We start from the raw sequence: 24,678 nt of genomic DNA, 5'->3' as shown, positions 1-24,678 counted from the left end.
TCACCCCTCTCCCACCCTTTCCCCTGAGTCCCCAAAGTCCATTGTATCATGTTTCCTCAGAGTTTAGCTCCCACTTAGGAGTGAGAACATATGATGTTTGGTTTTTCATTCCTGAGTTACTTCACTTAGGATAATGGTTTCCAATTCCATCCAGGTTGCTGCAAATGCCATTATTTTGTTTCTTTTTATGGCTGAGTAGTATTCCATGATATGTGTGTGTGTGTGCGCATGTGTATATATACATGTATATATATACATACGTGTGTGTGTGTGTGTATATACACATATGCATACGCACGTATATATAACATTCTCCATTTGATTGATGGGCATTTGGGCTGATTCCATATTTCTGCAATTGTGAATGGTTCTGCTATAAACATGTGTATGCAAGTATCTTTTTCATGTAATGACTTCTTTTCCTCTGGGTCGATACCCAGTAGTAGGCTTGCTGGATCAAATGATAGATCTACTTTTTGTTCTTTAAGGAATCTCCATATTGTTTTCCACAGTGGTTGTACTAGTTTACATTCCCATCAGCAAGTGTAAAACTGTTCCCTTTTCACCACATCCACGCCAACATCTTTTATTTTTTTGATTTTTTAAATTATAGCCATCCTTGCAGGAGTAAGGTGGTATCACATTGTGGGTTTGATTTGCATTTAACTGATAATTAGTGATGTTGAGCATTTTTTCATATATTTGTTGGCCATTTGTATATCTTCTTTTGAGAATTGCCGATTCATGTCCTTAGCCCACTTTTTGATTGGATTATTTGGGTTTTTTGTTTTTTGTTTAGTTTTTGTTTGTTTGTTTTTTGCTGATTTCTTTGAGTTCCTTATAGATTCTGGATATTATTCCCTTGTTGAATATATAGTTTGCAAAGATTTTTTCCCACTCTATGGGCTGTCTGTTTATTCTGCTGATTATTTCTTTTGCTGTGCAGAAGCTTTTTAGTTTAATTAAGTCCCGTCTATTTATGTTTATTTTTTGTTGCATTTGCTTTTGGGTTCTTGGTCATGAAGGCTTTGCCTAAACCAATGTCTAGAAGAGTTTTTCCGATGTTATCTTCTAGAATTTTTATGGTTTCAGGTCTTCTATTTAAGTCTTTGATTCATCCTGAGTTGATTTGTGTATAGGGTCAGAGATGAGGATCTAGTTTTATTCTTCTACATGTGGCTTGCCAATTATCCTAGCACCATTTGTAGAATAGGGTGTCCTATCCCCACTTTATGTTTTTGTTTGCTCTGTCAAGGATCAGTTGGCTGTAAGTATTTGGGTTTATTTCTGGGTTCTCTATTCTGTTGTGTTGGTCTATGTGCCTGTTTTTATACCAGTAACGTGCTGTTTTGGTAACTATAGTCTTATAGTATAGTTTGAATTGGGTAAAGTGACGCCCCCAGATTTGTTCTTTTTGCTTAGTCTTGCTTTGGCTTTGTGGGCTCTTTTTTGGTTCCCTACGAAGTTTAGGGTTTTTTTTCTAGTTCTGTGAAAAATGATGGTGGTATTTTGATGGGAATTGCGTTGAGTTTATAGATTGCTTTTGTCAGTATGGTCATTTTCACAATACTGATTCTATCCATTTATGAGCATGGGATGTGTTTCCATTTGTTTGTGTCATCTATAATTTCTTTGAGCAGTGTTTTGTAGTTTTCCTTGTAGAGAACTTTCACTTCCTATATGTATTTCTAAGTTTTTTTTTTTTTTCAGCTATTGTAAAAGGGGTTGATTTCTTTATTTGATTCTCCACTTGGTTGCTATTGGTGTATAGCAGCACTAGTGATTTGTATACGTTCATTTTGTATCCTGAAACTTTACTGAATTCATTTATCAGATCTGGAAGCTTTTTGGATGAGTCTTCAGGGTTTTCTAGGTGTACAATTATATCATCGTGAACAGTGACAGTTTGACTTCCTCTTTCTGATTTGGATGCCCTTTCTTTCTCTCTCTTGTCTGATTGCTCTGGCTAGGACTTCTAGTACTATGTTGAATAGAAGTGGTGAAAGTGGGCATCCCCCTTGTCTTATTCCAGTTCTCAGGGGGAATGCTTTCGTCTTTTCTCTGTTCAATATATTGTTGGCTGTGGGTTTGTCATAGATGGCTTTTATTAACTTAAGGTATGTCCCTTCTATGCTGATTTTCCTGAGGGTTTTAATCATAAAGGAATGCTGGATTTTGTTAAATGCCTTTTCTGCATCTCTTGAGATGATCATGGGATTTTTGTTTCAATCCTGTTTATGTGGTGTATCACACTTATTGACTTGGGTATGTTAAACCATCTCTGCATCACTGGCATGAAACCCACTTGATCATAGTGGATTATCTTTTTGATATGCTGTTGGATTTGGTTAGCTAGTATTTTGTTGAGCATTTTTGCAAGTATGTTCATCAGGGATACTGGCCTGTCATTTTCTTTTTTGGTTGTTATGTTCTTTCCTGGTTTTGGTATTAGGGTGATACTGGTTTTAAAGAATGCTTTAGGGTGGATTCCCTCTTTCTCTATCTTTTGGAATAGTTTCAATAGGATGGGTACCATTTCTTCTTTGAATGTCTGATAGAATTCAGCAGCGGGTTGATTTTTCATTAGTGTAAAGCACCAGACCTAAAAGATGATTTCCAGTAACAAATATTCTTGTCAAAATTAATGACAGACTCATTCAAACCTAGACAGTGAAGAAGAAATGTTAATTGTCTCTTTGATCACCAAAGATGTGGACTTTATTACTTTTTCCTCTGCAATAAACAAGGAAACTTCCATAGCAATGGGCTTGGAACTGTTTGCACATTGTGAAATGCCAGCACCTTGAGGGGTCTTAACAACTGGATAGTCCAGCTTTCATTTAGAAACGAGGAATCAAATACCTATGGAGACTTTTGTTAAGGTCACACCAAGACTTAGGGCATGGGGCAAGACTGGTCCCATGCTCTTTGTCTGAACCTCCCTCTCCATGGCCATGTTCACTTTAAAAGGGAAAATTCACAGAATTCTCCAGATGAGACCAAAGATAAGAAAACCTGTTCCCTGTGAAAATCTGTTACATAACATGTCTCCATGGATAGCAATGACACGTTCCTGTCATGTCTGTCTCTGCGACAATTCGAATCGTAGTAAGAAATGGAAAATACACTTTAGTTAATCTGCATATTTATTCTTAAAAATGAAATATTTAATATTCACAGATCTGAAGTATGTTTTACTTTAAAAAATTTTTGTGGCACATATGAATGTCCTCAAGTTTACGTTCACTGGGTCATGCCTGAATGAAACTGACACTGGGCTTTGGGGAAAATGAGACTTTGTGTGGAAAAGTTACAATATTTATACAGAATATAACTGGAAGGTGGTATAGTGCTAGCTATGTTTCCAAATTTGATTTTATACCTAGGATGACTCTTAGTTTTAGCTCTTTGGTGATAACAGGACAGCAGCTTCTTTTAGGGATATATTCCGATTTTAATCTCTGGCTGCTTCATATTGACCACCAACGAGGAATTCTGTCTTGTTCCTTCAGTCAGCTGATATTTCAGGAGGGTCTAGTATGTTGCAAACTCTGGTCTAGGTTCAGAAGAGGTGTTCCTAAATATTGTGTGGTACGGGCTTAAGTTACCCTATCAGGGTTAAAGGTAGCTGATTACTCCCTTACTAATCCAGCTAGGTTGTCCTGAAGAGTTGCTGCTCTATGCCTCTAACAAATCAAACTTGGAAGAGAATTGCGCATTTGTTTGTGAGTATATTTCTCAGTGACAGCTGTTTTTATAAGGCCTTGGGAGCTGCTATTAATTTTGAGTAGTCAGAAATGCTTCCATCTAGTCAGATGTGAGAATTATGAGAGCCTTTTGATGAGTTTTTATTATCTGCATTTCTCAAAAGCTGGAATGGCTTAAATTTACAGCCACAAGCCTCCAGGGTGCGGATGTTTCAAAAGCTGCTAGTTACCATGTAGGTGGGTCTACTTGCAAAAGACAGGTTATAGCAGATTCGACCAGTTCGAGTACTATGTTGTATTTTTTCTTCTAATCTTTAACAGTTGGGTAAAAGTTAGATAGCCAAATATCACAGGAGTAAAGAAAATGACTAGTAAATGAGGAATGACAACAAAGTACACTTTTATCAGGTGTTAACAGAAGTCAAATGTTTTCCTTTTATTAGTAAAGACTCCACAACTTTATTAGTTCTCAATTTTCTTTCAGTGATTTATAACCCAGTTTTAGCTGCTCAATTGTTAAAAATAATAAAAGATAGGCAAGGCTTTTTATTACCCATTTTAATTTCTTTTCTATATTTTAGGGCCGCCATTATTTATATCCAAAGTAATGGCAATGCCGTTTATCAAAATGGCTTATGCTGTCTGTTGCCTCCAAGACCACCTGCACTTAATACAGGGTCTGGCTCAACTAAAATGTGAACTTTGCCAAGAGAAAAGGCTTTCAAAAACAGGAAACTTTTCCATTACATTTTTCCATTACATATCTTCTTGATGGCAGCAGACTGGCTGACCTCTCCTATTATAATGTAATAAACATTGAAGTCAGGATTTGAGCCTGATAACTCTTAGAAGAAAATTGGGCTGTGTCAGTTCACTGGGAATCAGAAGAGAAAAGTCAACTCGTAGATGAAAATTTCACTCTGAGATCATTAAGAAATATTACAATATCAGCAGAGAGAATGCTGATTATATTTCTAATATGCATACATATACATATAGCTAGCTAACTTGCTAGATGGATGATCCTCAATGCTTTCATAATTCCCAACCGTGGGATTCACAAATAGTTGTAAAATAATTATATTACAAAATAGCTTATAATATTTAAGTAAATGCTGATTGTCTTAGCTTACTCTTTTGAAAATTCTTCATATAGATCTATTTTTCAACCAAAAATTTAGAGGCTTGTTGGTTAAACATCCAAAATAAAGCTAATTACTTGAGTTTTTAGACTTCACAAGCACTGAGGAAGGGAAAGGCAGATTTCATTGGAAATCAGTAGGCCTCAAATTATTGATTTCCTGTTTTAATGGCTTTTATTTCAGTTCTTTTGTCTTTTGAATATATTTTATTTACTGAATTACAAAACAAACTTGCTATTATGCTTTTCTTAGGCCTAAGAAATATGTTATTGTAATCCTCATTTGTTTCCTGTGTTTTACTCTGCATAACCAAATTTTATAATGAGACAAAGTAGGCCATAGGGCTGTTGTTAAACTCTCCTTCAGCATTCTCTAGGCCTATCATATGTGTCACAAATGTCCAATTTATTTGACCTCAGTCATCATTTTTAACTTTAATACACAGTTTTCCCATAAGAGCTCAAATATCTGTGCATCATTTACCACTCCTGCTGTTAAAATAATAGCTATAACAGGAAAAGATGCCATTTTAAGGGTTCTCTCATGAATACTGCATTCTGTTTGTGTCTGTCCTTTTTCTGTTCTACAACCTCTTGAAAAGTAATGTTTCATTATTATATCAGGCCCCATTTTCCTTCTGCACATCTGAGCCTTACTTGAAATGAGAATACTATGAAGATTTCATAGGAAGTAAGATACTTTCCTCAAAAGCAGTATAGCCAAAATAATAGGTAAAATATCTCCGTGGTATCTAAAGTGTTACTTCTAACACTGTGTAGGGAGATTTTAATCATCAGCATCTGAGTTATAGAATTTCAGAACTGAAATGAAACTTAAACATCTTGGTTCAATTTCTTCATTTTCATGATGATGAAACTAGGAACTAGAGAAGTTTTTATACATTGCTCCAGATTATACAACCAGCTATTTGCTGAGCTGAGACTTGAAATCCAATTGCCCCAAATCTTAGGTTATTAAAAGAAAAAGACATATGGTGTTAATTTAACTCTTCCATTAAATTTGTAAAAAGAATAATCATTTTTTACTGTTTCTATAAAAATGCATGGTCATTTATAAAAATTTTACATAATACAAGGAAATATAAGAAAAAAAGCAACAGATTGTCCCAAAATGATTCTATAAATATAATTAATGTTACCATTTAATGAACATTATTTTAAGTGTCGAAATGAATAGGCACAGATAAGAGAATGGAGATGTAGACTGACAAAAAAGAACTTAAAATCGAAGAATAGGGAAAAAGAGTGAAACAACTTTACGACATTGTGTTTATTCTGGATATGCTATTTTTAAGTATAAACATTACATTTAATTTTACTTGAATTGAACAGAAGTGAAAGAAAATGAAAACTGAAGAAATTGCTGAACTTCAAATTAAATTTTTTTCACCACATGATATATTGTCTCTAAAATATATGTGACTTTAAGATTACTTTTAAAATTGAAATGTTAAAGTCACTAGTTTTCAAATGATGTGTTTCCATTTTATAAATTTACCAATTGACTCTTCTAACAGAGAGAAAATTAACTTTATTTTCTCCCACTTCCCAATTTTTTTAAGTTACATTCTGAGATCTGTACATTGCGCTATCTCATGGTTGGATATTTTTGGTCATTCAATATGTTTTTGAAAGATGCACCTTGATGTGTTTTATCTGAGTTCTTATCTGCTTGAGAATGTGTATTTGTAGCCTGCGCACTTGAAAGACCCTTTGGTTAGATATAAACTTTTTGGGTCACATTTCTTTATCACATTTTATTTTGTGTTGTTATTTTCTCAACTCTGTGTGCTACGTACTAATCTCTTTTTATTGTGCTTGTTCTGCACTTGTTCCTTCTACTGGGGCTTTCATTCCCATCATGTTTTTGTTTCTTCCATTTCTTTGTTAAGTCCTGCTGGCTCACATTTTTTTTTGTGGAAGGAAGGAAGGTGCAGAGGCACTGATTTTTTTTAAAGTTTTTTTTTTCATTTTAGAATAGCTTTAAACTGTGTTTTTGCCTTTTAATTTGCCTTGTAATATTTTGTTGAAAGCTAGACACGATATATTGGGTAAAAGGAATTGAGGTAGATTGATTTTTAGTGTGAGGTTTTATGTTTATCTGGCTAAGATATAGGCTGGATTTACTGGTTGGTATAGGTGTGGTGTCAGAGGCTAAAATTTCCTCTAGTGCCCTTGTTTTTGTCTCCCGTTGTTGTCTTTGGGCTTTCCTGGAGTCTTTTAAAATAGGGTCTGAGGCTTACAGTTCTTTCAGCTGTAATCCCCTGTGATACAGCAGCCCCATGACGTGATGGTAAGATCCGGTGAGAGGAAGCCTTCTATAGTCCTAGGGTGGTTTTCAGTCTTTTCGTGAGCCTGCGTTGAGTGTTTCACTTAGCCCTGGTCGGTTAGGCTCTGGTAAAACCTAAGGTAGTTAGGTTCTGGTAAAACACTTTCTCTTGAGAGCAAGCCTTGTGAAGAACAGAGAGCTCTGGGAGTATTTAAAAATGGTTCCTTTTTCCTTCCTCTGCTCGATCCCCCAGTGTCGCAGTGAGAACACATCATTTGAAAACTAGAATCCAACTTCACGGTGAGAACCTGGTGGGGCTCCTGGAGGTAAAACTCTCAAAAGTGTGGAGACCTTCCTCAAGACTGGCCACCCTCAGAGATTTTAACAATCACACTCGTCTATATTTGAGCCTCCAGTGATTCTGGAATTACTGTTCATAGTGTTTCAACCAATACTGGCTCCAGCAGCAGGCTTCAGTGCCAGGCTGAGTTACGATTCTCTGTGTTCACCTGTCTGTCTCTGCAGTCTGAGGGCAGTCGTTTGCCCTGTGATCTCACTTCTCCACTAGATCTAAGAAGCGTTGTTGATCTTCATTTATTTTTTCAGCTTTTTTCTTGTCATGAGAGCAGGAGTAACTTTTCAGCTCCTCGTGTGTAGGATCAGAAACCAGAAGTCCTATTTTAGAATACTTTTAGATTTATAGAAAAAATCTGAAGATAGTACAGAGTTCTCATATACCATACTCAGTTTCCCCTAGTATTAACATCTGCCGTTAATATAGTACATTTGTCATAACTAGTGAACTAATACTGGTACATTATTATTAACTAATGTCTATACTTCATTGATATTTTCTTGGTTTTTACCTAATGGCCTTTTTCTGTTCCAGGATCCCACCCAGGACTCCCCATTATATTTAGTCGTTACGTCTCCTTAGGCCCCTCTTCACTGTGACAGTTTCTTATACTTTTCTTGTTTTCAGTGACCTTGACACTCTTGAGGAAGACTTGTTATGCATTTTTGGGAGGGAAACCACAGAGGTAAAAATGGTATTTTTATCATATCATCTCAAGGTTGTATACCATCAGTATGACTTACCACTGTTGATACTTGATCACGTGGCTGAAGTTTCTCTACTGTAAAGTTACTTGTTTTTCTTCCTTTCCACGCTGTATTATTTGGAAGGAGGTCACTATGCATGGCACACATTTCAGGAGTGGGGAAATAATGGGCTACTTTCCTGAGGGTGAAACATCTACATAAATTATTTGGACTTATTCTGAAATGATAGTTGAGTTACCCATTTATTTATTTATTCTGTCATTCTATTTTGGGTTACCCACCAATATTTTATTTTATTTTTCAAAGTGAATCTTAAACCCGCCATTTATTTATTCAATTATTCTATTTTGGGTTATCCACCAATACTTTTTCTTTTTAATTTTCTTTTTCAAATTGTCTCAGCTTTGGCCATTGGGAGCTCTTTCACTTGATGCCTGTGTTCCTTTGAGACACCGCATCTTGGGTTTTTGTTTTCAAGGACTTTGTGCTTTCTGGTGCCACAGGCTGCTGCAGGCTCATCGTCTGTATTCCCTCCCCCATCCTGGAATCAGCCGTTTCTCCAAGAACTGGCTTGCTTTTCTTCCTCTTTTTTACCCTTCTTTTCTCTTCTTTCAACGTGTGTATCATTTACTTCTTTGGGCTCTATTTAGAGATGGATTTTGTGGCTCCTACGTGACTATTAATTCTCTGAATTCCTCCTGGGTAGCTTTGGCCGATCCCACTTACGGTGTATCCTCTTGAGCTGCCTTTTGCTTATATTTCATTCAATGTCACCTCACCTCACCCTTTTTACACATAGTTTCAGTTTTGGTTCTTTCTAATTATTTCTCATCTTTAAAGGAAGTGGACTAATTGTGGGAAAACACCAGTGCTTTGTGGGAGCAAGGAGAGGCAGACGCTGGGGAGGAGTAGGGCAGCTATGGCATGCGCAGACCACTTAGAATTGTCCTGAAACTGTTTTCACCAGTTTTTTCCTTCACTTTGAGACACATCTTCTCTTGTTTTCTGGTTCATGGGGGCTGTGGAGTTGCTAGCTGTGGGTGATAAAGTCAAACGCTTGCTCTCTGGCCTTTCCTGCCTCTGTCGCTGGAGACAGGGACTTCCCCAGGCTCCTCCTCTCACAGCCCCTGCTCACCTTCTTCCTTGAGTGGAATTGCATCCTGATCTTTTTCTCATCCCCGTATTTAGTCTCTTTAATCCCAGCATGGGTGGAATGCAGGTGAGGGTGAGGGTGAGGGTGACTCTGGGCCACCCTTGTCTCCCATCATCTCTTCTCTCCTTGATGGTCTTCTGGATGCTGCTGCCTGGCCAATCATTTGAGCTGTGGCTGTTTCCCAGTTCAGAGACAGTGTTTGTGGTGGTAGTGGTGCTTTTGAAGAAGGTGAGAGAAACAAATCAAGTCATTGCTCCACCATCTTTAACCAGAATGGTTTCACCAATTTTTTATGGCTTGCAGAAAGATTATTTTTGGTGTAGTCATGCTTTTCACCATGAGACTGTCTCCAAAAAAGTTATAAGGGGAAATGATGATGCTTGTTCTTTATGAAAATGAAATCTTACAGAAAGAAATTCTTTTTCCTCCATTACTGAATCCCAAGTATCTCGAACATTTTTATATAATTCAGAATTACTTACCTGACACCCTTTAGAATGTAGTTGTTGAGAGGAATATATAGAACTTCAGGAACTTAAATTTCTTGAAATATAGGACACTGTATCTCCTTTGTTAGAGGCTACCGAGGAAATCCAAGAGGCGTCTCTCCACCTACAGATTGTCATTCACTGTTCCTGACAGTACTTTCCTCAAGAAAATCAAAACTAGAATATCTGTTCTATTAGAAAAATGAGGCAATAAAAATGAAAATGTGTAAATATAAAGTACCTGAGAGGGAATGAAAATGTTCAGATAATATTTCTGATTTAATTTTAAACTTTTTATTTAACATGAGAAACCAAATAAAAGATGTTGGTGTGTGGGGGACATGGGTAGAGGGGTCAGGGACAATTCAGAATTGTGCCTTCTGTGAACCTCTCTTATATTCTTAATTTGTCAGAAGTGTTACATTTCAGAAAACAGCACTTTCAGCAAAATGGAAAAGGTTTTTTGGTTGTTGGTTGTTTTGTTTGGTCTTCCAGGCACAGTTATTTGTCCTGAGCGGGGACTCTTTTGATCTTAGTAAATTGTCCATTTTTTAAAACTATTTAGGCAGTTTAAATCATTTACACTTCAGAAATGAATCCTACAGAGAATTGCTTTTGTTGATCTATTTTGAAATAAATGAGGCAATAGCTTTGCACTTGTGGAGAGATAATAGTCCAGCCCTCTTCTGTACTCTGGCCATCTAACCTGTGGTAAGAGGTTTTGCTATATTATTATTTTAGGAATGAAGCGGTAATTCCTGCCCCTGCTCTCCGCCTTCTTCATCCCAGTCATTCAGCAGGTCAACATGAAGGTCCTCATTTTTCAGAGACTCCTTTATTTGAGCTGAGGAAGCCAATTCAAGTAAAGATGATGCTCTTTTTTTCTTTTAGGAGGATGGACTTAGGAATGTGACTGTATTATCTTCTATGTCAGCTATTATTGTTCCCCAGATGGCCTCCTGTGCCACCTGCCCTGCTATCCCAATGCTTTCACTATTTTAATGTAGTGTGTTTTAAAATATAAGATACTTCTAGTTTTTGTTTTACTTTTGAGTGCCTTAAGAAAAATATTCTTTTGAAATGGATTGGCTTAGGTATAGCTGATCAGCAACCATCAAATGAGATACTTTTACTACTTGGCAGGTAGCACAGCTGATGGAAAATGAAGTGACCCTAGCAGTCACTTAAGTGTCGAAGTTTTATGCAGGATTTAGCTAGATGAAATTGCTGATATTCAACAATTTTTAACTTACAGAACTGGCAATTTCATCTTGTCCAACTCAAGCTTCTAGATAGCAAGGCCTAAGTGGCACTGTTAGGATTCTCTAAAGAGGAGACATGGAGACGGTTTCCACTGTATCAGAGGAAAGGGACTCACTCATGTTGCAGTTGAAGCTGTTTCTGATGTAAATATCATTATTTTAATGGGGGCATGTTTTTCCTATATTTTACATTAAGGCCTTGGCTTTCTTCTTTGGCTTGTTCATGTCCCAGCTCCTCCTATAGGACGTGGGCCCACTAGCTCACATTTCTATCGTGAGCCTCATTGGAACTTCTTCAGCTGTTCTTTTTCTCCATCCTACTCATACTTTATTATAAAGATAGCTACCATTGTTCTTAGTTTTTACTTGGAGAGGGTTAAGATGATAGTTGCTAACTAACTTTGTATGTCCTGGAATGGACTTCTGGGGAGCTCCAGCCCCATCCTGCTTCCTGCTATTCTCCACTGCTGTGCTGACCCTGGACTGGGGTACAGGTCCTTAGCAGGGTCCCGTTGACAACTCTTGTTGGAACTGTTGATGACTGCCTTGGAGTGGTATGTTCATGTTTCTGGTTACATACACTTAGGAGGAATCACTGTCTTTCATCTTTACCCTAGATCCCCACAGACTTTGCGACACTGTCTTTCATGCACTGCAGACACCCCATATAGCTTTATCCCGAGAGGCCTGGAGTCGGTCCTGACTTTTTCCCCATGACTCTGAGCCTTTCCAAGTCACTTAACTCTGGGCCTGGGTGTCTTAAACTCTAACGTCAGACAGTTGAGTGTCATGGTCCTGTGATTATAGGCCTGAAAGTCACTTAGAATTGGCCCTTTCCTCCTAAAATCTGAACAAGAGTGTTGCACATAATTTACACATGGTTATTTCACAGGCTGAATATTAATAGCACCGAATGCTTGCCTCCATCTGGGTCTGGAGAGGGAACGCCACTGTTGACTAGGAGGAGAAGTGAATGCTTGCTCCCTCCCCACTTCCACTGCCTAAAGTCCTTTTATTGCACGGTTTCTGATTGAGCATGTGAGTGTGACTATAAATTTCCCCTGACAGAAACCACATCACCTCATCAGCCACATAAAACGACAAAACAACCAACTGTGAAAGCATGCTTGCCAAGCTTTCAGTACCACAGCATCGGGGGAAGCGGGAGGTACATTTGTACTGGAGGAGATGGAGGCTAGAGGGAGCCGGAAGATGAACTCTGCTATACCTGTCTTCTCTGAGCTGCAGCATGGGGGAGTGTGTTTGTGCCAGTGAGGCCAAGTTCCGGAAAACCCTTTGCTCCTTGAAGCCATGTCACCACGGCTTCCCAGTGGATGCAGAGAGGCCACACGGGAATGTGGGCATGCCACTTACTCAGTAATTACCAGATCTCTGACAGCTACTAATATAGCTAAAATCCATTCACTAAATCTTCACGGAACCCTTTTAAAGTTTGGTTTCATTTTCTTTGGTTTTATTATAGCAGAGAATGCTCGGGCTCAGAGAAACGTAGCTAGTAAGCTGGTTAGTGGTCAAGCCAAGATTCAGACGGGGTCTGTCTTGCCTCAGCGCCCATGGTCTTTCACTTTACCTTCAACTGATTTTAAAGTTGGATGTCAACCAACTAAACATTGGTGAGAAACAGAGATGGGGAAACCCATCCCTTGGTGTTACCTTCAACCCATTCCAAGGTTTCTCTGCTTTGGTAGAAAGAACACTAGGGGGAATGAAACAAACATCTGCCCAACTTCAGTCAACTTTTAAGACAGGCTATAAAGTCATCAAAGACAACTTTAAGAGAGTGAAAAGGGAGGTTATTCTTACTTAAGGAAAAGGCACACAACAAATTTAAAAATGGACAAAAGAGTTGAACAGACACTTCCTAAAAATGACTAACCAGACGTCAATGAGCAGGTAAAGAGATGTTTGACAACATCAGTCAGCAGAGAAATGCAAATGTGAACCACAGTAGACATGACTCACCAGCACTGCTAAGAAGGACTACCATAGTACCAAGTGCTGGTGAAGACCTGGAGCAACCACATCTCTCAGTCACTTCTGATAGGAGTGTCAGTTACTAAAACTGTTTTGGAAACCATTTGTTAGCTTCAAATACAGCTGAACACACACACACACTATATAACCCAGCATTTCCAACACTTAAGAGTATGACCATCAGAAATATGTACATATGTTTCTCAGAAGATTTCTAGGAAAGTGATCATAGCAGCACAATTTCTAGCAGCCAAAAACTGGAAGCTAACAAGCCCAACAGCAAGATAATGAACAAATATATTATGGAATGTTCACATAGTGGAATACTGTTCCACAATAAAAATGAGCAAACTATTGCTACACAGAACAGCATGGTTGAATCTCACAAACATCATGCTGAACAAAAGGAGGTAGACACAAAAGAGTTCATACTGTATGACATCTTTGACATAAAGTTCAAAAGTAGGAAAAATTCAAGCAATGCTATTGTCATAGTGTCAGGCCTGCATTAACTTTTGTAGGGGTGAGAGGAAGTGCCTGGAAGGGAGCAAGTGCGGTTCTTGGGGTGCTGGCAGTGTTCTGTTTCTTGATCCGAGTGCTGGTTACACAGTGTGTTCAGTTTTTGAAAACACATCCAGTTCTTCCCTTGTGATAATGTGCACTTTTCTGTATGTATATTATACTTTAATACTATGTTTTAAAAGTATTATATATACAGATGCTAGTCTTTAATTTTTGACTCCCACTGTGGCAATATAAATTTAAATCAACTTAGTGATTTGCATAGGCATAAAATTGGAATTTTGTGACATATTGTGCCCTACATTGTGGGAGAAATGCTCATTTTTTTCTTGGTAATGCTTCATTGGCTTCAATTTGTCTGGTCCCGACAAATTGAGAAAGGAAGGAAATAGTGAATTCCGCAACTGCAGCAATTATTGCTCCTTAGCATTTATTCAGCCAAGGCAACACTGGCTAGTCGGATTCTCGCCAGATTATATAATCCTATCTTGCCTGGGAATCTGTAGTAAAACTTATTGTTTATAATTTTTGTACGTTCAAGAAGGAAAGCATAAGAGAAATACTATGAAATGCTAAGATCAGGCTAAAACGAAATCTGAACCTTCACTTTTAGGAAGCAAGGTGAAAAGATGCAGAGAGAAGTCCTCTTTTCACATGGGCAGTCTTCATTGGCAGTGGTAACTGAAAAGACAGTACTGAATATTTAGAGAACCTTAGCAATAGTCTGAAAACGATTTTACAGAATGTTCAGGTAGTGTGTAGTTTGAATTTTCAAATTCTTATTTCAACACAAAACTAATTGAATTCTAGTTTAAAAAGGGGACTGAAAGAAGAACAAACATGTTTTAAAAAACAAAAAGTATAAAACACCACCTGGCACAGAGTCTGATATGTCATCTGAGACAGAATGTTGAGAATCAGTTTCATTCTTCTGTGGAGTTCCCATTGTCCTGTCTTCTCATATGACCACTGGGGAATCTGAGCCAAGGTTGCTGTATCTGTTGAAGGTCACACAGTTGGTGATAAAGCAAGGCAGAACCCACTATCTTTAAACTTTCAGCCTCTTTATTTTCACCCCATGGAAGAGATTTCAAATAATAGATTAATAATAGCCCAACAATTAATAGGTGTGGTGTTAATGCATGTCTTTTAAAATGTCTATTTCAGCTTGCTGCCCTTGAATTTCCTCCAAAGAAACTATTTGGAAATAAGGATGAACGTGTGATTGCTGAGAGACGAAGTCACTTAGAGGTAACAGAATTAAGCTGTTTTTCCTCTGTGTATGTAGAAAATGTGCCATCTGACCATTAAGCATTGTTTCTGTTAAGTACTATTACATTTCTTCACAAGTGTGAAGGTGCTGCCTCATTAACACAGGAGATGGCAGCAGTAGATTATGAAGATATGATATCAGCTTGTTTAAAATACAAGTCCTTATCTTCCTCTGGTCTAGCGGAACATTTTTCTTATTTTTAAGAAGATGCATTTATTCTAAGGGTTAGGAAGCAGGATGTGAGTGAGAACTAAATATTCACCATAGACAGATGGTATGTGATACAGGATGAGAGTACAAAGCTTGCTGCAAAAACTTGGAATTAATTAACTGAAGATTTATAGTATTACATCATTGTTGCTTTTTCAAGAGAGTTGGAAGCAAAAAGACACATACCTATTTTAGTCATGGGTAGGTTTCATTCGACTTATTTTAACTTAATCTTCCAAGCCAACTACATGTAGAACTCTGGTTTAACACAACTGTTGTTTTTCGGACTGCCTCACTGCCAGTGCACATTGTTGACTGCTTTATCTAGTTTGTATTTCTTTTTCGGGATATAGTTGCTTATTTGGTTGGAGATGCTAATGAGGCTGAGTCTTTTCACCAAGGCAGGGACCAGTTGTTTTCTTTAAGAATGGTGAAAGTATGATCATGGCTGGTCCTTGCTTGTTGGTCACTGTCTTGCCATTGTGAACCATTGAGGCAGACAAGGGACAGAAGTACAGACAGCTAATGACGACCTAGTGTCAGCAAGCTTTCAGGGAGACCCAGAATTCCCCTTGCTACTTCATTTGTTTTTGTTTTTGTTTTTGTTTTTGTTTTGTTTGAGACGGAGTCTCGCTCTGTTGCCCAGACTAGAGTTCAATGGCATGATCTCGGCTCACTGCAACCTTCACCTCCCAGGTTCAAGCAATTCTCCTGCCTCAGCCTCCTGAGTAGCTGGGATTACAGGTGTGCACCACCACGCCCAGCTAATTTTTGTATTTTTAGTAGAGGTGGGGTTTCACCGCGTTGGCCAGGCTGGTCTCAAACTTTTGACCTCAAGCCATCCTCCCGCCTCAGCCTGTCAACGTGCTGGGATCACAGGCATGAGCCACCGCGCCCGGCCCTTTGCTGCTACTTTAAGAGTAATAATAGTAAGACCTATTGGAAATAAAGTCAAAAAAGGAAAGTCCTGAGAGAGCCCTTTCTGGATTGTGAAGTGCTACATAGAAAGTAGGTATTCTCATTCCTGGTGACAGCCAGTTAAAATTGGCTGCCCATGGCATGCACTTAATGCCACTGAACAAGGATTAGGGAAATTTCTAGAGGCTGGAGGTTCCCATGAGAGCAGAAGGAGAGAAGTGGGAGCAAAGGAGAAATTGAAGACTGGGAGGTTGTTGTCCATGAGGAGCATTTTAGAGTTTTGAGATCTTGAATATAGAACCACTCTGATAAAAGAGGAGTTTCAGGATGCAGCCATGTGTAGCAGCATTTGAGTTAGACTGTAGAGTTATGCATCTGAAGAAGTAACTCAACCTAGAATGGCATGATCCTGATACCCAACTGAAGAATTTGTCTTCAAGGAAAAGGTGATTGCAGTGAGTCTGCTTGATCAAGTTTTCTCAAAGGTTTGATTGTGTCTTACAAAAAAATTAAAAAATAACAGTAGAACTGGGGATTATTTTCTTTACCTAACTCCTCCCTGCCTTCATTAACTAGATCTGCCTTTATTGGAAACATGGAAAATGATGGTTTATAAACTTGTTTTTATATGTCAACAGAAAATAGATTGTTGTCCTCCCTGGCTACTCAGGGCTGTGGTTAAACTCACATGGTGCACAGCTGTGCCATGACCGATTGGGCATTTTGTGTGCCGTGCATTTGTGAGCACAGCACTGGGTACCTTTGGTTTTCCATTCCAACTTCCTGAGTTAGAACAAAGTTCAGGGCACTCTTTCATTATTAATGCTTTCAGGTGGAACCTATGTTTGTCCTTTTGACATCTGATACTTCATCACTTAACCCTTCTAAACCATCAGCTGTTGATGAGCAGAATTTTATGTTAATGTCTCTGCCTAGGCAAGGAACCCTTCCTTCCCTTGGCTGTGACTGTTATTTTTCTGTGGCATTATCTTTTAGAGAACAGCTTCCACACATTATGGAAATAAGCACTTACTTTTGAAATTTAATGCATTTCACCTAATGTTGACTGTTAAATCTTAGAATATTATCTTCTTTTCAAGGAGCAAGTGTAAGTAACCTTCACTTTAATAGAAAGTTAATCTGAGATTCTTGAGTTAATTCCCTGCGACTATTTTCATATGAAAATCAACTTAGTTATTTTCCCTGAACTTCCCATTTAATTCAACAAACATTTATTTAATTCCTTACTACATACTAGAGACAGTGGTAGGTGTTACATATAATACAAAGACAAATGAGATATTTCCTTTCCTCTAAGTGCATGTGTTTAAATTCCTATATGAAACTTTACCTAGTGTGATGTCTGCTTAAAAGAAATTATCTGACCGATTATTAATATCCAGAAATGCAACTTTCTGAACCTCACCGTGATATAGCTGTATAAAGTAGTATTTTAAGTAGGCATTCAATTGTGTTTTAATCTTCCTTCTATTAAGATATTTCTAAGATTTGGACCTCGTGTTTGAGTTTATTAGCAAAAGTATAAAGTGTTTTCATGTTAAAAACATAAACACCATTTTGGCACTCTCAAGTTATAAAAGTTAAGTCTGTTAAAATATTTATTTTTAGAAATGATGGATAGGAACAGAAATTTCTCGCTGTTGTCAGATGTTTTGGAGATTAATTTTTTTACCTTGGAGCAAGGAGTATTGGTTGTGTGTCTGGTGGTGGGTGGTGATAGTGTAGGGGCTGGAAATTGTAACATTTAACATATTGCACCGCATAAAGGCAGGAGTAAGAATGTGATGATGGTAAGATAGTAGGTAGAGGAGTATAAATTGAGTCATAAGTGCTAATCTCATTGCCAACCTTCTATCTTCTCCACTGATACCTAGCCAATTTTGGTTTGTAGCTGGAGCCAGTTTTTTCAGAATCTGGCTAATGATTGCTTTACATCTCATGCTTAAATGCTCCCAGCACTTTTGTTCAAAAAGAACTATAGAATCTTAGAAGATTTCTAACATGGGTAGATCGCCCTATGCTGCCATCCTGGCTCAGCTCAACCAGTTCAGTGTAACTGTGCATGTTGTGGGCAGTCAGAGGCTTGTGCTAACAACACTCCTCATATGTGACATGCTTCCCAGGCTCCAGACATTCCTTCCGGTAGCCCTGACAGCTGCCTGGGAGACATGTGTTGGCAGACACAGCAGTGAAGGTAACAGGAAAAGAATGTACCTAGTCTCTGATACGTTAGTTTGAGCAAAAGGTGCTTCTTAATGTATTTTCAGTGAGATAGCGTAACTTAGGTTGAGCCATTAGAAACTGCCATTGTGTTGTAGACCAGAAATGGTGGAGTATCAGCAATTTCATATGCTTCACATAGTGCCTGCTTTCCCACATTTGCCTGCTGTTTATTAAGGCCAAGCATGAGTGGAAAGTGCTTATGATATCCTGTCATATATTCCTCACAACCAGCTTGTGAGGTGAGTTCTACCATTATCTTCATCTTACAGGGGAAGGCCTGTGTCTCGGGGAGGAGAAAGAGGGTCACTAAAGGTAGTAAGTGGCAAAGCCACGGTTCATACTCAGTTGTCTTTTAGAACAAACCCCTTCTTTTAATCAACATACTCTAAGTTTAGAATGGAGTTGGTTCTTCCTGTAAAGAAATGCCTTTGCTGTTGAAAAAAGTCACCTTCCAGTGTTATCACTACAGTGTTAACTAAGATCCACTGTCTAATTATTTATTCTTAAATGCCATTCCAGTTATTCAGCAATTATTGAGCACCTACTGTGTGCCAAGCAGTGTTCTAGAACTGAAGAAACTAGTTAATAACACAGACCCCTTTCCTCATCTCTTAAGTAACCATGGCAGTAAGGATGGCTTTTATTTATAATCCTATTTTCTTTGTTCAAGGAAAGATGTTTATTGTGATTGCTGATTTCAAATATTCACTTTGTGAGTAATAAAAGGTTCTGAATCTCAGTTGCTTACAGCTTTGTTTATTTATGAGATGTCACATTGTTCTTGTGAGGATTTAAGAGTATGTCAAATTCACCAAAGTATAAAAAAGGACATTTTATGTGAATTACTGAAGAATATAAGCTTAGAATATCTTTAAAGACATTTTTGTGGCTTTAAATATTGTGCATATTATATAAAGTAAATATATAATAAATATACACATATCCATAGTATATAAATATGTATATTCAAATGGATATCAAATTGAGTTCTAATAAATGTGGTATGTAGTATTTCTTAACCATGGGCCTGAAACATCTCAAGCTGAACCATATGTTTCTAGAATATTATGTTTCTCAAACTGCCAGTGATGAAGAACCAGTTATTTAATTCCATCACTTATCAGTACTTGTGCACAATGAATGACAATTAATTACAAGAAAATAATAAATAAAAAGGACATACAAAATGGAAGTACAATTCTTTTCTTTAATATATATAGATTCAACGGACATAAAATTAGTTAAATTGAAGTAAAAGTGTCTGAAACATGGGTCACACTTTGAGTAGCACTGCTTTGGAACATTCATGAAACCTCACCTCTGCTTCTCTAAGACTCCTGTCACTTTTTACATGTATCAAAAGCTATGTTTATGTCTCACATCTTCCCTGCTGTGCTCTTCAGTACTTGAAGTCGGCAGAATTGATGTCTAATTCAATTCTTAATCTCCCATTATACTTCACACATGCTTCACTTTCACTGAATTATCAGAAAATCTTTCCAAATTAGGCCCAAGTTAATGAGTTTTCTGTTTTATTTTTGTTCATTGATGAAAGGTGCATTTTGGGTTTCTAATTTCAGAGAACATTATCTACTTGGAAATAGTTCTGCTAATCATTTTAATAATCTGTCATTTCAAGGAGTAACTATAATTAATGAAAAAAATGAAATCCTCTAAAACCACAAAACTTACCAGAATAATACAGTCACTTTTGGAAGTAAGAAGGTGAGACATCCTAGGAAATTTTCTTCAAAACTGCCTAGAAAACTGGAGCAGCCAGCAACTGAAATCTACCTCTTCTGTCCCCATTTTCATCTCTTTAGCTTGAGCATTAAGATAGATCAAAAGAAATATGATAGCTAGGAGTGTGGACCTTGGAGCAGATCATCTTAGTTTTGAGTACTGATTCTGCTCCTTTGGAATTATTTAATGTCACTGTTTCAGTTTCCTTCTCTGAACAATGAGGATTATAATAACACTGTCCTAGAGCTGTACTGAGAATTAAATGTGATTGCATGTATAACACGGAATCTGGTACAAAGAAAAACACTCAAAAATGTTAGTTGGTCTTGTGATGATAGTGATGATTGTGGTGGTGGTGATGGTGATAATGATGACAAGGAAAATGATGGAGCCTTATGGTACATTTCAGAGCTGTTTTAAGAGCCAAGGGAAGGCAAAAGAGCATCACTCCCCAGCTCTACATGAAATGTAACAATAGTAGTATCTCAGTTTATTACATTTACTTGCAAAATCAATAGAGACACTAAAATCGTGTCACTGTCCTTATTCATGATGATTCCTGGAAGATACCGGAACTCTGGCTGTAATACCAGCCTGTTTTTCAACCTGTAAGATTGTAATCTGAAAAATAGAAGTGACTTTCTGAAAGATTTAATCATGGTGGAGCTGTTGTCCAAAATGATAAAGATTAGAGGCATCGGATCATTATGAAAGGAGCACAGTTCCTCCAGATTGACACAGTGGTTATTTACAGCTGCTTAGTTCTCTTGGCATGTCTGCCAGGTCATTGACTGCAAGACTGCCCACTGTGAAGTCCCCAACTGACTTGGTGTATGCCTTGGACTTCTGCTTGTGAAAGAAATAGATAGGTATCAATCAGTTTCAGCCAAAAAATCCCAGGAATACATCTATTTTTAAAGCAATGTTAGATTTATTGATTTACCACAACAAGGAAAAACCATGTGAACCACAGGAAACATGCAAGCTTTTCAGTAAGAAGGTATTAAAAGGAAGTTATTAAGAATTTGGATTTGTAATAGATAATTTGGGGAGGAATGTAGGAAAACAGGGCTTTGTTCTGGATTGGATGCTGGGGGCAATTCTCTGATTGAGTGTATTAATAATTCTTATCTAGAAAGCAAGAAGAACAGAGTGAGGTTTAAAGCATGATTGAGGCCGGGCGTGGTGGCTCACGCCTGTAATCCCAGCACTTTGGGAGGCCGAGGTGGGCGGATCACAAGGTCAGGAGATCGAGGCCATCCTGGCTAACACGGTGAAACCCTGTCTCTACTAAAAATACAAAAAAATTAGCTGGGTGTGGTGGCGGGCGCCTGTAGTCCCAGCTGCTCGGGAGGCTGAGGCAGGAGAATGGCATGAACCCGGGAGGCGGAACTTGCAGTGAGCCAAGATCGTACCACTGCACTCCAGCCTGGGCGACAGAGCAAGACTCTGTCTCAAAAAAAAAAAAAAACATGATTGATAAGCCAAGATATGGAATCAACCCAAGCATCCATTAGTGGGTGAATGGATAAAGAAAATATGGTATATATACACAATGGAATGTTATTCAGCCTTAAAAAGAATTCGCAGCAATATGAATGGAACTGGAAGTCATTATGTTAAGTTGTTAAGTGCGATAAGCCAGGAACAGAAAGACACATACTGCATGTTCTCAATCATATGTGGGAGCAAAAAAAGTGGATCTCATGGGGATAGAGAGTAGAATGGTGGTTACCAGAGGCTGAGAATGGGATGAAGGTGGGTGAAGAGAAGTTGATTAATGGGTACAAAAATACAATTAGAAGGAATAAGTTCTAGTATTTGATAATACAGTATGGCTGTTATAGTTAATTATAACTTATTGTATATTTCAAAATAGCTAGAAGATATGAATTGTAATGTTCTTAACACAAAGTAAAGAAAAATGAGGTGATGGATATTCCAGTTACCCTGAAATTACACATTTTATACAGATATCAACATCACATATAGCCCAAAAATATGTGCAACTATAGCATATCAATAAAAAGTATGAATGATAAAAAGCACTGTATTAGCCCAGAAAAGGAAATATTTGATTATATTTGATCACAGTGTTCATGTTTTCGTATTTGATCTGACACTATTATGGAGTGGTCTTTTTTTTTATTTTTATTTTTTGGGCTTGATCCTTCATGGTCACAGAGTAGCCTTGTCTGGCGCTGATATTCTTTGAAATTGTTTGTGGTCCACGGGAGAACACTACAGCTTAGCTGTGAGAATGCCAGGCCAGTTCTAACTGCTTTTCTTTTATTTTTCTCTCAGTAATGGGATGCCCAGAGTTTATAGGCATTGTCCTGTCTAATGGGAGACGTAAAGTAAATGAAGAACTGTTTCCAAAATAAAGTCTCGGTAGTTCAAATGACTTATCTGCCAAATACAGGTATTAGTAATGGCTGTCAGTATTGATACATCACCACCACCACCACTCCACGGCCAGGAGTCACCTTTCTGGCTTATGGTGCCTGCAACACACAGCCTAGTTTTTCCTGACTAAAAACACTTTCTCCTTCTACTTTAGTTTTATTTTACTCTCAAACCTTGAATTATCAATAATAGAATTATTTGGTTTACACATTTTATAGATTAAGCCTTTTCGGTTTCAAAGTAAATATCAAGAAGTAAAAATCCTAGGATTTCTGAGTTCCCTCAGTCATTTACCTATTGGAAAGATATTAGGCAGTTCTACATTTAATGTTCTTTTCATCTATTCTCTGCTGATCTTACAGCACATATAATAATAGAACCATTATCAACATAGAGATTAAATAAATACCTCATAGGAAGAACCTTTTTCTTCCTCATTTAAGTTTTTATTTTTTCTTCTGGTTATCTAGTTATTTACATTAGCAGGAGCTGTTTTCTGTTATTAGTCCATGACCACTATCATCAGTAGCAAAGCATTTTTGAAAGGTATTATGTTTAGTGGCTGTTGGAGTATTAAAGGAAATTGAATTAGAGTGTGGGGGCTTTTCCATGTTGGTGGCTCTTGGAGTCAGAGAAGCTGAAGATGCTGCAATCCTGAGGCTAGTTGCCTGTCAAATCATTTTATACAACAGAAATCCTATGTATATGTGTTAGTGCTTTATGAATGCAACAATGAGCGAGAGTCTCCAATTGGAGGGTAAGTAGGAAAAATCTCACTTTGGTTTTCATGAGCAGTCATTGATGTAAGAGGAAAGCAAAATTAAGACAACTGTTTTCAAAAATAATAACAACTTCTAAACTCAGATGGAAGTCTAGGGGAGAAAAGGGAGGACTCACTACACTGTCATCAAACAGTTGTACTCTGCCATTTGTCTCCTTCTTACTCCCCAAATGACATTCAGTTTTGAGATGATGGCTAACCACTCAGGGAGTCAAAACACACTATAAGCAGAAAGTTGTTCTCCTTCTTTGGGCTTCCAATTTAAGCTCTAAGCTGGAAATCAGGATCTTCATTTCTTTATTGATCGTGTTTTAAGTCAGCCAAAACATCTCAGGGCTTGGAATACTTCCCTCAGCTCAGATGTATTCTCCTCAGAGAGGCCTGCCCTGCCCACTGAGTAGAAGCAGTCCTGGCCCTAATGCCATCCACCAGATTCCCCCTGTTATTTCTTGGTTACAGCATTTAACAGTTGTTGGAAAGTATTTTGCTGGTTGATTGGTTGGTTTTGTTACAAAGTGTTTTATGTTTTATGAGAAGCTAGGTTTGTGAAGACAGGGATTCCAAATGCTTCGTTCACCTAGAACTATATATGCCCCTTAATAGGTCCTCAGTAAATATTTGTTCAGTGTCCAGTTAAAGCTGTGTTGAACAGCAAATAGCAGATATTTGTTCTGACAAAAAAAAATACAAAAAAAAATTCAAAATGAGAGCACGTTTGTAAACATGGGTTTGAGAGATTGCTGTACCAAATTGCAAACTGCCACTGGGCAAGTTATTTAACCCCTCTGAGCATCATTATTCTCAGTGCAAAACAAGGATAAGAAAAACTAATTTTCAGGATTGTTGAGGGGATCAAATGAGAATGGCATGTAAAAAGTACCTAATAGAAAACATAGTTTGTAATAGGTCCTCAGTTGATACACGATAAAGTTAAATACACTATAGAACCATTAGATCTGGTTGTGAATTATTGCTCTGCTACTTAATGACTGAGTAATCTTGAACAAGTTACTTCTCTGTGAGTCAGTTTTATTACTCATAAAATGGAAATAATATTACCCATCTTATACAGTTGTGATGGTTAATGAAATAATTCATATAAAATATTAGGATAGGTTCCTGATACATAGCAAACACTAGAAATTATTATTGTTTTTTTAAGCTATTGCTACTTTGCAGTTGTCTTGTAGTGACTTACAGTATAATTTTACAAGTAAACATTTAAAATGCTAGCTTATACAATAAGACAAGAAAAAATATATACTGATGGAAAGTAATACATAAAACTGTGTTATTCACAGATGACATGATTGTTTATATAGATAATTTGAAAGAACTAACAAAGAAAAAAAGTCCTGGAATTGATACATGATTATAGCAAGGTTGTAGAATACAAGGTTAATATATAAACGTCAATAGCTATTCTATATACCAACAACAAACAAACGGAATTGGAAATTAATAACACAATACCATTTACTTT

The 24,678-nt window shown here is 37.5% G+C and overlaps 1 protein-coding gene across 3 annotated transcripts in view; it reads left to right on the top strand.

Annotated features, from left to right (window-relative positions):
- Positions 1-24,678, top strand: part of KIF16B (kinesin family member 16B) — a 331,966-nt gene that overhangs the window by 277,075 nt on the left and 30,213 nt on the right. For all 3 annotated transcript variants that reach the window (XM_011979462.1, XM_011979461.1, XM_011979460.1), the window contains one exon: positions 14,788-14,871. In XM_011979462.1, the coding sequence (XP_011834852.1) occupies positions 14,788-14,871 (84 nt within the window). The remainder of the gene's footprint in view (positions 1-14,787; positions 14,872-24,678) is intronic.

This window comes from Mandrillus leucophaeus, unplaced genomic scaffold, assembly GCF_000951045.1.
Source record: "Mandrillus leucophaeus isolate KB7577 unplaced genomic scaffold, Mleu.le_1.0 Scaffold202, whole genome shotgun sequence".
NCBI lineage: Eukaryota > Metazoa > Chordata > Mammalia > Primates > Cercopithecidae > Mandrillus > Mandrillus leucophaeus.
This window is presented reverse-complemented; position numbering and strand designations above follow the sequence as displayed.